Genomic DNA, 17,014 nt, shown 5'->3' with positions numbered 1-17,014 from the left:
ATGGCACCAGGTTAGATACTACTATTTGGCCAAGATTGAATGGTTTTTTTTCCCCTTTACCTTCCAGTTGGTTAATGTAGTATTATAATGTGAACAAAGTATATTAGGTTTTTCAGTGATTGAGGTGAAAGGTTTGGTAGTCGGCATAAATAGCTAGGAATAGAATGTCCTTTAGTAAAACTGTGATTTATATAATCTGTTTAAACCTTGTGAAATGACCTGTCTAATGACTTAATTGTAAGTTAGTTTAAAAACAAATAAAGAGTAGTTGTAAAATGCTTAGCATGGAGCAAGAGAGGTTTGACATTTTAAGAATTACATTATATACATTTATAAAAATGTGAAAACACACCTCCTTATATTTGATTACAAGGTAAATATACTTTGAAATTTCATTTAAAGAAGTTTTGTTATTATCATACTCAAGTAATCAAATTATAAAGTAGATGTTGTCAACCTTACCACTATTGACATTCTGAGCCACATAATTCTTTTTTGTGGGGAGCTGTCTTCTGTTCATTGTAGGATGTTTTGCACTGTTCTAGACGTATTTGCCTAGAAGTCAGTAGCACACAACCCCATCCCTAGTGTGACAACCCAAAGTATCTCCAGACATTGCCAAATATTTCCTGGAGCTCAAAATCACTGTTGGTTAAGAAACCATTGTTTTGAAATGATGTTTATGAAGAGGAGAGGGGCACAAAACTTTAGTTTCAGAATCTTTTTACTCATGTAGGTAATATTTAAAGGATTAATAGGTAAGTAGGTTGTGGATCATTGTGTAGGTTTAGGAATAAGTCAGTTTTATTTTTGCAAATGTAGATTCCTATATGTGAATATATTTGTGTGTATGGCACAGACACTAATTTTAAAGCAGAGGTAGAAAATGCTTGTTTATATCTTTAAGTACAAGTGAAAAATGCTTATTTACTGTTGGGAATCTTTCACACCTTTTAGGAGTATGGACTTGACATTTTTTTTGTTGTAAATTGATTCTGTTAAGGAATTTTAACTGTTGTATATCTTGTTTATTTTAGCTACCACTCCATGGTTTGAGTCTTACAGAGAGACCTTTCTTCAGTCGATGCCAGCATCAGATCATGAATTTCTGAACCACTATTTAGCATGTATCCTTTGACCTTTGTGTTTTCTTTTCTCTTTAATTTATTTTTATTTTTTGACAGAGAGCGCACGAGTACACAAGTAGGGAAGGGGCAGAGGGAGAAGGAGGGAGAGAATCTTAAGCAGGTTCCTCCCTTAGTGCAGAGCCCGAAGCAGGGCTTGATCTCACGACGGTGAGATCTTGACCCAAACTGAAATCAAGAGTTAGATACTTAGCCGACTGAGCCACCCAGGTGCCTGACCTTTGTGTTTTCTTTCCTTTCCTTTTTTTTTTTTAATTTTTTTAACGTTTATTTATTATTGAGAGACAGAGCATGAACGTGGGAGGGGCAGAGAGAGGGGGAGACACAGATTCCGAAGCAGGCTCCAGGCTCTGAGCTGTCAGCACAGAGCCTGATATGGGGCTTGAACTCACAAATCATGAGGTCATGGCCTGAGTCGAAGTCGGACACTTAACTGACTGAGCCACCTGGGCGCCACCTGGGTGCCCCCTGACCTTTGTGTTTTCTTAAAATCAAATGTTTTGGAAATTAGTAATCTCAGAAATAGTTCTATGAAGGCAAGTTTTTAATTTTTTTTTTTTAATGTATATTTCTGAGAAAGAGAGTGCAAGCGGGGGAAGGGCAGAGAGAGAGAGGGAGACACAGAATCTGAAGCAGGCTCCAGGCTCTGGGCTGTCAGCACAGAGCCCAACGCGGGGCTCAAACTCACAGACTGCGAGGTCATGACCTGAGCTGAAGTCGGACTCTTAACCAACTGAGCTACCCAGGTGTCCCCTATGAAGGCAAATTTTTTGAGAGGACATGGGAGAATAGAAAAATTATTTTTCATTGATGATGCTTCAAGTTTTTGTAACTGTTGTTTTTGTTAAATGACATCCTAGACAAGACTGGTTTTAATAATTAATTTTTATTACAGAGTAAGAATACTGATGGCTTACTTACTGTTTTTCTTTTTTCTCCAGCTCAAATATTTCATGTTTAGTAAGTTTCTGAACCAAAGAGTAAATGTGAACTGTCATTGTTAACTGCTTTTGCTGATTGCCTCAAGATTAGTTTCTTATGCAAGATCTCATATATAAAAGCAGTTTTCCATTATTTTAGTAACCTGTTTTATAGCTGTTAACCTCTTTTGATGCTTATGACTTTTTAGTTTTCTTAATGAGGTTGCAGAGAAAGTTAAGAGGTAGGATAGAGTATGAAACCTCTGTGAGATGGAATGGAGAGGAGCAAGATTCAGCAGAATTGTTCATTGTGTTGATATGTAACTTTGATATTGTCCATTTTTATGTTCATGGATTTCCTTATATATGTAAATGACCTAAAAACCATCGTCAAAAAAGTATTTGAGATTTAAAACCTTGAGTTATTTGGAAATGCTGGAGAAATTATTTTGTGTTTTCAGTGAAAATCTATGAAATCAGATTGTTTAGCTTAGAAAATTTCCTCAAAGTTTATTTTAATAGGATAATATGTATCATTTAGTGATAAGTGATAATTACCTTAATATGGTTTACAAGGTATGTTGGTAGCATCATCTAGTGAAGCTGAACCTGTGGAACAGTTTTCAAAGTTATCACAAGAACAGCATCGAATTCAGCACAACAGTGACTATTCCTACCCCAAGTGGTTTATACCAAATACACTTAAATATTATGTACTTTTACATGATGTAAGTGCAGGAGATGAACAGAGGTAAGCTTTATTTTTTTAACTAAAAATGTTTCCCTGTTATATGATTAGATATTAGTTTGCACGTTTTATTTAAATTTTAGATGTATTTTTTTATCTAAGAAAGTAAAAATACTAATAAAACATTTAACTATATCTTTGTTATGTTCAACAGCTAAGTTATTTTATGTTAGATTTCATATGCTTATCCAAACTTTGCTTTCAATATATATGTTACTACAATCTTTGTACCAAAGTGCCTGCCATTTTACACTTGTAGGTCTTAGCTATTATTTCTTACTTTCTCATTTTTTTTTTCTTTTCTCAGTTTTCCTTTTAACTTTTCACTTCTTGACTTTTTTTAAGGGCATTTCTGTTTCCACTCTTTACCCTATTGTCACTTTGTATTTTTAGCCTTGATGTTTTCATAGTCTCAAAAACATGTAGACATTTCTTTATTTTCTCTTCTCTTCTCTTTTCCTTTCCTTTCCTTTCTTCCTTCCTTCCTTCCTTCCTTCCTTCCTTCCTTCCTTCCTTCCTTCCTTCCTTCCTCTCTCTCTCTCTCTCTCTCTCTCTCTCTCTCTCTCTCTCTCTCTCTCTCTTTCTCTCTTTCTGTCCATCTGTCTTCCTTCCTTCCTTCCTTCCTTCCTTCCTTCCTTCCTTCCTTCCTTCCTTCCTTCCTTTGTGTCTGTCTTTCTTTCTGTCTTTCCTTCTGAGAATGGGCACAGCGTGAGCGAAGGGCAGAGAGAGAGAGAAGTGGGCCTCACCTGGGGCTTGAACTCACCTTGAAGCAGGGTTTTGTGCTCCCCTTATGCTCACCTGAAGTGGTGCTCGAGCTCACCCAAAGCGGGACTTGAACTCAGAAACTATGAGATCATGACTTGAGCTGAAGTCAGATGCTTAGTGACTGAGCCACCCAGGTGTCCCCAGACATTTCTTACATGTCCTTTAATATTCATTATTAGTGATTTGCCGTAGTCCTTTTATCTTTGGAACAAATGATTAACTTATCTTTAAAAATATAGTAAGTTCTTAAAAAATAAGATAACATAAAAAGCAATTTTATTTTTATGATTTTGGAGTTTATTTTGACTTTTGATTTGGGATGAGGATCAAATTAATTTTTTGTTTAAAATTGTCAGTCTGATAAATCAGTGCCATTTAGGATATACAATCAAATAATCATTTCTTGCCATTGTTTTGAGCACATATCATTACCTTTTAAATATTCCTTTTACGTATTTATTATTTTAATTAATTTATTTGAAAGATTTTATTTTTAAGTAGTCTCTACACCCAACGTGGGGCTTGAACTTACAACCCCAATGTCAAGAGTCGTATGCTCCACTGACTGAACTAGCTAGGCACCCCATAAATTTTCCTTTATAACCAAAGAACTTTTCTGAGGAATAATTAATATTTAGGATTTTTTCTGAAATCATAAACAGGCTGTAGCCTGTGGATGAAGTATACTATGTAAATAGAAATAATTTGAACTGGCTATTAAAATTAGTTTCTATCTATAGAATATGATATGTATCTTTCATATTGAAGGATTGTAACTAGGATATTTAAGTGGTAATTCAGGTATTAGATCAGTGGTTCGTATCTTTAGCAGTATCACTGGTAAAGTGAGCAGTTTATTTTATTGTACTTGAGTGTATATACACATACATATACTTATATCTGCTTGTATACATTTATAACTTTTATTAATCCAGCCTTAATTTTATAGTGTGTAAATATGATTCAGTAGTCTGGCAGGCATATTACTTGTATAGTATTATCTTTTGCATTTAAATATATACAAAATTTTCTCTCCCCCCCCCCACCCCCCCCAGATGGCTGATTGACTTAAAAAGATACCATTTAAGTTAGATTAGCCCTATGTACTAAAATTTCAGTTTTCATCAGAATATGCTGTTTGCTTCCTAGGCTGTGTTATCACTACCAGCTAGCATAGCTTAGTTAACTTAAACTATGGCAATAAAACTACTTTTTATTGCATCTAAGATGTAACTCATGGATTCAGCTATTATAAATTTTGCAAGAAAAAAGGATTTTATGTAATAAATAAGTCAGCTGCTCTTCTTGAGTTTTCTTTCCTTTTCTGTCTTTGAACTGTGTCCCTTTGAAGACAGCTAAGGGAAGGATAAACTAGCAGTGAAAGATGTTTTGTAAGTTTTGGGGTGCTATACTTTTCTGTTTCGGCGCTTACGTTTTTTGATAAATGTTTGTTTTCTCAGATGGAATTTCCAAAAGCTTCTTCCCCTAAAGCCTGGTACTTACAGTTGAAAGAGTTCTTGATCTAGAAGTTTGAAGCCATTCTTTGGAAATTTACAGTGCACATTAGTAAATGGAAGGCTTGGAGGTGGTCTGCTGGTTTTGTTTACTGTAGTTAACTAGTTTGACCACCAGAATGGTCTCTTTGACCGTTGAAGCACATTTTGTTAACTCTGCTTTAAGGTGATATCCAAGCTAGCTAAATTTCAGTTAGGGTCATGATCTTTGTTTTAATTTTTTTACTATTTTATATCTGCTTTTCTGTTCTGCCTTTTTTGGGGATTATTTTTGCATTATTTTAATATCTGTTATTGCCTAAGGTATGCTCTCCATTTACTACAAACTTTTTTCCATTTTTTATTTTAGAGCTGAATCAATTTATGAAGAAATGAAACAGAAATATGGAACTCAGGGTTGCTATTTACTTAAAATTAATTCTCGAACATCTAATCGAGCATCAGATGAACAGATACCAGATCCTTGGAGTCAGTATCTTCAGAAAAATAGTATTCAAAACCAGGTATATGTAAAAAACAACCATGAAGCAAACCACAAAAGCTGTATTTCAGTTTTATGACATAATGGCATCACTGTAGAATTTTTTAAGTCTTCGTTTAACTAGTAGAATTGTTTATTTATTTTGTGGAATCTAGCTAGTTCTGATCTATCAGCATGTGAGCTCTTAATTCAGTGGTTTAAAACTGTTTTTAACTAACACATAATCCCTTATATGTATTCCATTCAGGTATATAATATCCGTATTAATTGATCTTTTCTTAAAAAAAATGAGAAGTGAATTACATAAGAATTGAATGAGATTGGCTAGACATGTAGAGAATAGAAGTTTTTACTTGTACATATAATTCCTTATGAATGCTTACAGTCAATTCTTTATTATCCACATGCTCTGGGGTTGCCTTCCTTCATTTTCAACATGCTGTTCTTATGGCCACCTTTTGGAGCTCATACTTTTTAGGTGGGTGGGCTTTTTTCCCTAACTTTCCTTTGATTTCCTTTCCTTCTGAATTTTCAGGAAGTGTTATTTCTTCCTAATTTTCTCCTTTCTTAATCTAGAGTCCTAGTCTAATGTTAATTGCCTATTAGTTGAAGTGGGTAGGTATAAGGTTTCATGGTCTGTTGAACTTCTAAGATAGAATTGTATGCCACTTGGTAGTAGTCAAATATGAAGTTCCCATGTTTAGTTCAGATAATCAGGAGTTGACTTTTCTGTGTGTGTGTGTAGAAGGGGGATTTTGTAAGTAAATGAAAATATAGTTGTGTTCTGTACATTTGAATTACATTGGGTACTCTATGATATTCTTTTTAAAATAACAATTATAAAGTTTGTGATTTTTGATGTCTTAATATAAATATTGTTTAATAATCTGTTTGCCTTATTTTTCTATCTAATATATGGAATTTTTGATCCAAATATAGTGTTATACTGATATTTACTCACTTTAAGAAAATGCTGGGAAAAAGTGAGAAAAAAGAAAAACCAGTTGCATATGAAGGAGTTTTATTTTAAAAAATGGTCTTTCAGGGCCACACTCAGAATAGGGACAATATTGAAAAATGGAATTTATTATTATTTTTAGTGTTTATTTGAGAAAGGGTGTGTGAGCAAGCAGGGGACGGGCAGTGAGAGAGAGAGGGAGAGAGAGAATCCCAAGCAGGCTCCATACTGTCAGTGCAGAGCCCGATGTGGGGCTGAATCTTACAAACTGTGACATCATGACCTGAGTTGAAATTAAGAGTCAGATGTTTAACTAAGTGAGCTACCCAGGCGCCCCCCAAAAATGGAATTTAGAGTCTAATCATTCTAAGGAAGGGAAACATAAGTCAAATTGACCAGTTTGAGAACTTTTAAAGAAGACAGAGGTATCAGAAATTCTATAGCTAGATGCCAGGATTGGAGGATAGCTTTTTTATTTTTTATTATTGTTTTTATTTTTTATTTTGAGAGAGCAAGCAGGGGAGAGGGGCAGAGAGCAAGAGAGAGAGAGAGAGACACTCTCAAGCAGGTTCTACATGGAGCCTGATGCAGGGCTCAATCCCACGACTGTGAGATTTTGACCTGAACCAAAATCAATAGCCGGACGCTTAACAGATTGAGTCATCCAGGCACTCCTGGAGGATAGTTTTAAAGCTTATCAAAGCTAACCCCTAATCTATTTTAATTTCCTTTACCTATGAATAACCTCATCTAGTACTCTCTTCATGTCTGAACAGCTGGAGGATCAACCAAAAATTATCTCCCTTAGCTTATACTCCTTGGTCCTTTGGGACCAGTTTTTCATTAAGTCACCTTTCAAAATGTAGAAGGATAGTTTTTGTGTCCCCTTCTGTATTTACCAGGCTAAATATAACCACTTTTTTCAACTCTTTCTTGAGTGGCAGTTTCTTGTCCTGATTGCTTTTATCTTATTAAGTACTAGTTTGTAATTTCCCTCAAAGCATGACACTCAGAATAACACCTCAAATTAGTCTGGGTATTTTTATTTTAAGTTTGTTTTGTGACTGAGAAACCAGTGCCTTTGTACAAATAAACATTGCATTGGATATATTTCTAATCCACTGTGATATATTCAGAATTTACTCCAACCTGTTAACACATGTCCATAACCCAGGAGATTTCATTACCATCCTCTTATTTTCCCCTGCCTGACTCTAGTAGTCCTTCTCTCTTGGCATTTCTTACTTCAGACAACTCTGCAGGTATTCATGTACTTATTACATATAAACAGGTAAACTGAGGTAGAGATCATTTGAATTCAGAAGAATTAGGATAGTAGATTGAACGTGAAAGGGCGTTTAGGAATATAGTAGGTGTGGATTAGAATGATAAAATATATGAAAGAAATTAAGAATTTGGAGGACTAAAAAGAAAGTGTCTTGCTAAAACAAATAAATGAGGCATATAGTCAGCAGAAAAACCACAGTTGTTGATGGATTTGTTGATATCTTAAACATGATTAATTAACTAACTGCTAATGCTTTTTTATTTTATTTTGATAGGAATCATATGAAGATGGCCCTTGTACTATAACTTCAAATAAGAATTCTGATAGTAACTTGCTTTCATTGGATGGATTAGATAACGAAGTCAAAGGTCTTGATATACTTTCTCTAAGTTTCTCTTTTAGTTGAAAATCTGCACTGTTGTCAAAGCATGCTAATCTTCATAGATAAAAGATGGGGGAAATTTTCATAATAAAAATAAAATGGGCTTCTCCTTTGAAGAGTTTTTTGAGTCATTTGAGTTTGACGTTTTTTGACATTTAAAAATTTGTTTACCGAGAGTAATATATACTATTTCTTTTAAAAATTTTTTAGGAGGCAAGGGGGAAGATACTGTGTGCAGCATTAATTATTCCCAAAGTTGACATGATTTTGAGAGCTTTATTTCTGTATTTTAAATTACAGTTGTTGTTTTTTTTTTAATTTTTTTTTTTAACGTTTATTTATTTTTGAGACAGAGAGAGACAGAGCATGAATGGAGGAGGGTCAGAGATTCTGTGAGAGGGAGACACAGAATCCGAAACAGGCTCCAGGCTCTGAGCGGTCAGCACAGAGCTTGATGTGGGGCTCGAACTCACGGACCGCGAGATCATGACCTGAGCTGAAGTCGGACGCTTAACCGACTGAGCCACCCAGGCGCCCCTAAATTACAGTTTTTGATAGTGATAGTTCTACAAATGTTTTTTAAATTTTTTTAATGTTTAATTTTGAGAGAGAGTGCACGAGCAGAGGGGGGTGGAGAGAGAGGGAGACACAGAATCCAAAGTAGGCTCTAGGCTCTGAGCTGTCTGCACAGAGCTTGACACGGGACTCAAACTTACAAACCTTGAGATCATGACCTGAGCCGAAGTCAGATGTTCAACAGACTGAGCCACCCAGGCGCCCCTCTAAAATTGTTTTGTTAAAATTTTTGTTATTGCTTAGTTGTGTTATTTAAATTTATTCGTTATATTATTTTAACACTGTAATTTTCTTCATTTATTTATATGAATCTAATTTTTTTTAAGTTTGAGAGAAAGAGCATATGCATTCACATGCCAGCCAGGGGTGGGGAGAGGGAGGCGCAGAGAGAGGTGGGAGAGAATCCCAAGCAGGCTCTGTGCTGTCCAAACCCTGAGATCACGCCCTGAGTCGAAATCAAGAATTGGATGCTTAACTGACTGGGCCACCCAGCCTCCCCTATTTAAAATCTTTAAATTGCTATTACATGTAACAAATATTAACCCAAGTCCTGTAGTTTTAGGAGGGAAAATGTTAATGTTATTGTATCTTAGACTTCTGAGATACACAGAAAGATGAAGGGTTCCAACATTCTTTTTTTTTTTTCTTTAGCAGTATGGTAGTAATATCACAATTTTCTGTTGCATTCTGAAAGTAAAAGAAAGATCTGTTTTTCAGTAGATGGCTTACCAAATAACTTTAGAGCTCACCCACTTCAGTTGGACTCATCCAGTGACGCTTCTAACAGCATTGATGGCCCAGATCATGTAAAATCTGCTTCATCATTACATGAAACAAAGAAAGCAAATACTGGAATTATTCATGGTGCATGTTTAACCCTTACTGATCATGATAGAATTCGACAGTTTATACAAGAGTTCACTTTTCGGGGCCTTTTGCCACATATAGAGAAAACAATTCGGCAATTAAATGATCAGGTAAGATTTAATTGTTCGGATTAGTAGTTTTAAATTTTCAGTAAAGAGTAAATTTGGGAATATAGTAGTATAAGTTATTTAAAGTACTTGAAGTTGTTTTGTTTTTTTTTTTTAAGATAGACTAATGCTAGTATTTATTGGCATCACTGTCAGTGATGAAATTCTCTTAAATCCTAGAAGATACTTATTTACATTAGGGATTTTGCCAGCATATTGGACAATTTAAATCAGTGTTGTTAAAATGAATATTTGCTCACTATTAAAGCTTTTTAGTTATTTAGAATATATTGTATGTAAAAGTAAAATACTAAATCTCATATTTGTAACGTATACTCTTTTTTTGGTAGCTAATATCAAGAAAAGGTTTAAGTCGATCTTTATTTTCTGCAACTAAAAAATGGTTTAGTGGCAGTAAAGTTCCAGAAAAAAGCATTAATGAGCTGAAAAATACATCTGGATTGCTGTGAGTAAAATATTATTGTTTTTGTTTTTCCTCTGTTTAACTCTGGTGTGTGACTGTGTGATGCCCTGCAAAAAATTATCTCTTTAGTTTTTTAGTTTCATATTTGTTAAAACTTCAGTAGATAAGAACAGTGACTATACGTTAATTATATTAAAAAATGTTTTTAAATCATTAGGGAATTGGGTATCTAAAAATAAATAACAATGGAGAAAGTCCCTTACTTTGGGTTTCTTTCCTTATTTGTAAAAAGATGGAATTAGAACAAATATTCATTAATAACTCATCTAAATAAAATATTGTGGTCTAGTGGTTCTGAGCCATGGCATATATTTAGAAAATTTTGTTTCAAGGGAAAATAAAGTTCATTTTGGGTTTTTGTGTTTTTTGTGGTTGTATGTATAGTGAGTTACCTAGAATTGACCATTTGCGTAATAATTTGACCATGGAAAAATTTCTTGCCTCTTGTTGAGAATTTCTCAGTATAGGGCTATAAGTTATATAAATACAAATGTTTCCAAATGTCTTTGAGAAATGACAGTCTCCCACTGGAGACAGAATTCTTGTTGAATCAGATTAGTTTTCCTAATATTTTAGACTCCGTTGTCTAGCTTGTTAGACATTTTATAATATTTGATGGTTCAGGGGTTATAAATTATAAATTCCTTTCTTAATTCATTTTATATTTATAGGTATCCGCCGGAAGCACCAGAGCTTCAAATCCGAAAAATGGCTGACTTATGCTTTTTGGTGCAGCATTATGATTTGGCTTATAGTTGCTATCATACTGCAAAGAAAGATTTTCTTAATGATCAAGCAATGCTTTATGCAGCTGGTGCATTGGTTGGTATTCTGTAATATTATTATTTCTTATTTCTATTGTCATAAACGATTTAGAAATCTCTTTATGAAATGGAAAACAAAATACCTAGAGATAAAGTTGTACTCAAAGAGGACATAATGCTTTATGGGTTTTGAATTAGTTTATGCTGAATTGATGGATTTTCCTCAAACTGGTTTAAACGTGGTCAGATATAATGGTTGATGTCTTAGCTTTGTCTAGTACCTTCTAATTTTTGTGTATGCTTTCAAAATTTGAGTTTCTGTTATTATATTGAGTAATTTTTTTTAGCAGATGCTTTTAGAGCTACTGAAAAATATTTTAAAATTGCTTAAATGTTTTTTTCTGATGTAAGACTATATATTGGTTAAGAACATGTACTTTGGTGTGAGACAAACTGTCATCTTAGGCATGTATTGAACATCTCTAAGCCTCAGCTTTTTCGCCTGTACAGTGTGAACCCTTACGGCATAGGGTTGGATGAAGAGGTATAAGGGCATGTGATGTGCCTAGCACACTGCCTTGTATGTTATAAGCTGTCAGTAAGCATCAGCTATGTTAGTTTTTATAATTGATATGTAAACCTTGGTGTGTCAGAAATTTATTTTGAAAGGGAGAGAGAGTGAGCATGAGCAGGGGAAGGGCAGAGAGAGAGAGAATCCCAAGCAGGCTGTCAGTGCAGAACCAGATGCGGGGCTCAAACCCACAAATTGCGAGATCATGACCTGAGCCGAAACCCAGAGTCAGACGCTTAACTGACTGAGCCACCCAGGCATCCCCAGAGAGAATTTAATATACTTGTTGCCTTATAACATTTTCATGTTCTTTTAAAGTTGTCATATGTATATGCGTAATTTGCTTTCTGTGTGTAGAAAAGAGTAAAATCAGCACTGTTGCATTCTACATAATCACTTTAAGAGTATGTAAGCTTGTAAACAAAGTGCGAAGAACAAAAAAGTATGAGAATAAATATTTCATTGGGAATTATCATGTAGGCGCTTGTTAGTAATTGCCACTTATTTTGCATTTATTTTAATATTATGTGTGTATAAAACTAAAATAGGCAACTTAAAAATGTAAAGCTAAAATTGCAAAATTATATTACTTTTCCTTTTCACTTCTGTAATTTTAAATGTTTACTTTTGAGAGAGAGAGCATGAGCAGGGAGGTGCAGAGAGAGAGAGGGACAGAGGATCTGCAGCGGGCTCTGCATTGACAGCAGAGAGCCTGATGTGGGGCTCAAACTCATGAACTCTGAGATCATGACCTGAGTGAAGTTGGATGCTAAACCGACTGAGCTACCCAGGTGCCCCTGTAATGTTGAAAAAAAATTTTTTTTTTAAGTTTCTTTATTTCTGAGAGAGAGAGAGAGAGAGAGAGAGTGCGAGCATGAGCGGGAGAGGAGCAGAGAGAGGGAGACACAGAATCCAAAGCAGGCTCCAGGCTCTGAGCTGTCAGCACAGAGCCTGACACAGGGCTCAAATTAGCAAACTGCGAGATCATGACCTGAGCCAAAGTCGGACGCTTAACCGACAGAGCCACCCAGGCGCCCCTTTTAAAAAAAAAGAAAAAAAAATTTTAAAGTTTCTTTATTTCTGAGAGAGCGAAAAAAAATTTATTTATTTTGAGAGAGACAGAGAGAGAGAGAGAGGGAGGGAGGGAGGGAGGGAGGGAGGGAGGGAGGGAGGGATTGAGAGAGAGAGAGAGAGAGAGAGAGAGAGAGAGAGAGAGAGAATTCCAACCAGGCTCTGTGCTGACAGTGCAGGCTCAATTCCATGAACTATGAGATCATGACCTGAGCCAAAATCATGAGTCAGATGCTTAATTGACTGATCCACCCAGGTGCCCCTTCCTGTAATATTTTTAATGAAAAACATCTAACTTTTGAAAACCTTGTTCAGGAACTTAAAATATGCTATCTTTATAAATTGAAGTGTTTGAAAACTTACATGAATTGTCCTTGGCCAGACATTCTGTAATCTTTTATTATAGTCATCTAAAATGATGACTATATGGATATGAAATAATAAATACTTAATGTTATTTCATAAATATAACATATTTATGAATTGATAAAATTTTACATTATGTACTTGCTAATTCATTGCTTGTATTTAGGTAGGTCTTTATAAAGGTATGGCAAAAAAATGTCAGTGGTTTTATGGTGTGTAAGCTTTTTCATTTTTATCTATAATCTGATAAATCTGTATTTAAGCCATTTAGGTGGTGGTATTAATAGCAACTGTATGAGAAAAAACAGTTTAGCAATGGAAAATAAAGGTATATCTGCTATAACATATGTATACCTGAAAATCCTTGTAGTCTATAAAACTGTCCTAAAAATAATAGGCCATGGAGAAAAATAGGGTCGGGAAGTCTTCTTAAAACCTATGTATGTATCTTTTAAAACAAAGTACAAACAAGAACACAAAATTTGTACCTTGAGAGATGATATATGTAATCTAGTGAGGCTGCTCCATCATGCCTAGAAGTTACTTAAAGGCATTAAAACACACACACACACACAGAACCAGTATATCAGTACTGGCTGGGAGTAGAGGCGGAGAAGAAGAGCTCCTAATCCGTTATGGTGCCATGATGGGGAGCGTGGAGCGAAGTGAAGCTGTCTTGAGCCAAGAACTGAGCATTTACACTGGGCATGTACTTCTCTAGAGAGAGAGTCAGTGAGCACCAAAACTCAGGCATTCGTTTTCTGTAAAATACAGATAAAGGGAGCTCCTGCTTGTGCAACAGCTGAGCTTAGGGCTTGCTCCTTTCCTGCTGAAGGTTATAATTTTATATTCGCTATTTTTGATCCCCTTGCCCAAGAAAAATTGTTTATAAATGAATACAAATTTTATTTGTGTTGATACCACTTTCCTATTTACCATTCACATATTTAGCTAATTGATAAGGTCAAAATATGTTGTAGTAGAACAGACTATATTGCTTGCCTTTTTAGCTGAAAATTGTAGAAGGTATTTAGTTATGCTATCTTTAAAATTAAGTATCATAGCAAAACCAGTAATAGGAATTCTTAATACTGTTTTTTTGTAGTTCAGTTATATAACTACCTTAACTAACTGAAGGGTAAGTAGATCACTGTGGTTCTTGATGAAAATTTTTGTAAAAAGTATTGATCTGTTATTGATGACTATAAGAAATGATTTAATGGTTTGATATAATAGCTGGGGGTGATCATTCTGAATGTTCTCACCAGATCTGTAAAAATTATGTCGGTTTTGTTTGTATATTGATTTAATACTTGCAGAATTAGAAAATAACTTAGAATTTGGGGGCATATTTTTCTCACAGGATTTTTTCTTAGTACCCTTTAATATATGTAATATATATTGTTTGTATGTAGTAAATGGGTATTTTGTACAATATAGTATACCGTATGTTCAATGCATATTTGCTTTTTTGTATAATATAGAAGCATATGTGTATTCATTACATTAGTTAAAATATAAAGTAGTTAAGAAACCATGTTTCAGAGCTGTAGTATACTTTGTCACATGGGTATAATGCTTTTTCTTTAAGTTTATTTATATTTAGAGAGAGAGAGGGAGGGAGAGAGAGAGAGACAGAGACAGAGAGACAGAGACAGAGAAAGAGAGAGAACAGGGGAGGGGCAGAGAAAGAAGAGGGAGAATCCCAAGCAGGCTCTGCACTGTCAGTGCAAAGCCCTACGTGGGGCTCAAACTCATAAACCGAGATCATGACCTGAGCTAAAATCAAGAGTCAGACACTTAACCTAATTGACTGAGCCACCCAGGTGCCCCTGGATATAATGTATTTTCATTCAGCTTTTTCAGTAAATTTTGGAGCAAACACTGCTGGGTACTGAGGATGGAAAGACATTCTGTAACAGATACATTTTATATTGTCATGAAACCTATAGTCTGTCACGTTAAAGGTTTTAGTTATTCTCTGGGTTTTAGGTAATTATTTGTATTTTTTTCTATTTTAAAAGTTGCAGATAAATACATATGTTCATCCTAAAAGTGTTGGCATTAACAGTTTTCCTTCCCAATTTAAGAAGGTTTCATTTATTTCTAGTTTTTATAAAACTTGGTCTATAAAAGGACATGGGATATTTTACTAAGAAAGCCAAAACCCATATTTGGATCATCATTTCTAAATTCATTAGGACTATTGTATATTTTTTGCATTATTAACTGAAAGCATACACATTGACAATAGATTGGCTTTTAAAAATGAAATACAAAGATCTAGAAAACTGACAGTAATTTAAGTCTAAGAAATAAGGTCTTTGTGTCTTTTGTATGGTATAGGATATACATTAGAGTGTGTAAATAGCTGAAAATATATATAGTTCAAGTTGTTGAGAGCTCTCTTTGCCTGTTCTGATGCCAGTAATTAGAAAGAGATGTGCTTTATTTTGTCTTGCTCTATATGGTCTTATCATTGGTCTGTTTCCTCATTGAGGAATAGGGAAGAACAGAGAGGAAGTGGTAGCAGAATCTTAAGCTAGGTGTACTTGGTAGTTGTATGTATACACCATAATTCAAAATGCTTCTCAGGTCTTCTTGAAAATCTCATTTAAATTCTGAATGACAGACTTTGGTATTTGACTGTAGAATTGAAAAACAAAAAGCATATATTTTTCAAGCCTGCATTAATCCATGAAATTTCTATATCATACATAAAAAGCCCCAGCAAACTTCAGTCCAATTTTTAGCTTTCCAAATGCTAAACTATAAGAATATTCCTCTTTTTGAAATAGTATAAATATCTTTTTCTTTAGGAAATGGCAGCAGTGTCAGCTTTCCTTCAGCCAGGAGCGCCTAGGCCATACCCTGCGCATTACATGGATACAGCAATCCAGACATACAGGGATATCTGCAAGTAGGTGACTAGAATGTTTATGTTCTGTCCATTTAGAGGTAAATTTAACACTTACATCATTATTAGCTGTAAATGGTTGTTTGTTTTTCAGGCTTTAAATGTAAACAAGCTCCCAAATCAAGTCAGCATACTCAGATAAGATGAGGTGATTTTTTTAAAAGTCAGTGTTTTCTTACATCCCTTATTTTCCTCTTTTGTTTGGATTTGTAGTTAAGAATTTGTTACATGTAAAATTGGGGTTATATGTTACATTGGATGATTTTATTGTGAGGATAGCTCTAACCTAAACTACTGTTAAGCCAGGGGTTAGCCATTTTGAATTTTTCTTGTTAAATAGGCAGAACACAGAATTAAATAGTAGTCCAGGGAAGAAAATGAGAAGTGTTTTCTTCACACATAATGAGTTCTCTTGGAACTCTATAGTAGTTAGAACTCACCACCTGTAAGGAGACTATGAACCAGTGCAGAAAGTGGTCAGAGGAGGTTTCGTAGTATTTTTAAGGAATGAATCTAGAAGAAAGGTAGTGGGGATTTGACAGCCATGAATATATTTCAGGAATTGTGATTGGCAGGAATAATGTTTTGGTTGAACATCACTGGTAAAAGGAAATGGAGCCTTGGCTAGGTTAGAAGGTGTACATGAAAAGGTGTTTTGAGAGAAATTGGTGTGGGGAGCCTTCACTCTCACGTATTATTGTTATTCTTAAGCTGTAGTTAAGATTTATGTATTAGCAATGGAGAGTTCCTGAATATTCACATAGAACCTTGACATAATAAAAGTGATTTTTCAGGAAGGTTGATCTGACTGTTCTATGTAGAATGAGTGGGTTGGAAGACAGATAAAGAGGCAGTCTTGTCTCTTATAATGTTGTTTAAGGATTAGTAATAGCAGTGTGTTTTTTAGTGTTTTAACAGCACTAATAAACATTAACTTTTTTGTGTGTGCCCAGCATTTGCCACTATGCCAAAGTAATTTACGTGCTCATTGAATCTTTACAACAAATCTGTGAAATGGTGGGTACTATCATTATCCTCACTTATAGATGAGAAGAATGAAACTTAGAGTTTAACTTGCTCTAGGGCCGCA

General features: G+C 34.8%; 1 protein-coding gene across 6 annotated transcripts in view; it reads left to right on the top strand.

Annotated features, from left to right (window-relative positions):
• Positions 1-17,014, top strand: part of TRAPPC8 (trafficking protein particle complex subunit 8) — an 83,530-nt gene that overhangs the window by 12,087 nt on the left and 54,429 nt on the right. For 4 of the 6 annotated variants that reach the window (XM_045042027.1, XM_045042025.1, XM_045042028.1 and 1 more), the window contains exons 3-10: positions 1,038-1,127; positions 2,642-2,816; positions 5,442-5,595; positions 8,094-8,187; positions 9,495-9,754; positions 10,102-10,217; positions 10,907-11,057; positions 15,827-15,927. In XM_045042027.1, coding sequence (XP_044897962.1) covers positions 1,038-1,127; positions 2,642-2,816; positions 5,442-5,595; positions 8,094-8,187; positions 9,495-9,754; positions 10,102-10,217; positions 10,907-11,057; positions 15,827-15,927 — 1,141 coding nt within the window. The remainder of the gene's footprint in view (positions 1-1,037; positions 1,128-2,641; positions 2,817-5,441; positions 5,596-8,093; positions 8,188-9,494; positions 9,755-10,101; positions 10,218-10,906; positions 11,058-15,826; positions 15,928-17,014) is intronic. The other 2 variants (XM_045042026.1, XM_011288057.4) reach the window with 1 other exon arrangement.

This window comes from Felis catus, chromosome D3 (genome assembly GCF_018350175.1).
Source record: "Felis catus isolate Fca126 chromosome D3, F.catus_Fca126_mat1.0, whole genome shotgun sequence".
NCBI lineage: Eukaryota > Metazoa > Chordata > Mammalia > Carnivora > Felidae > Felis > Felis catus.
This window is presented reverse-complemented; position numbering and strand designations above follow the sequence as displayed.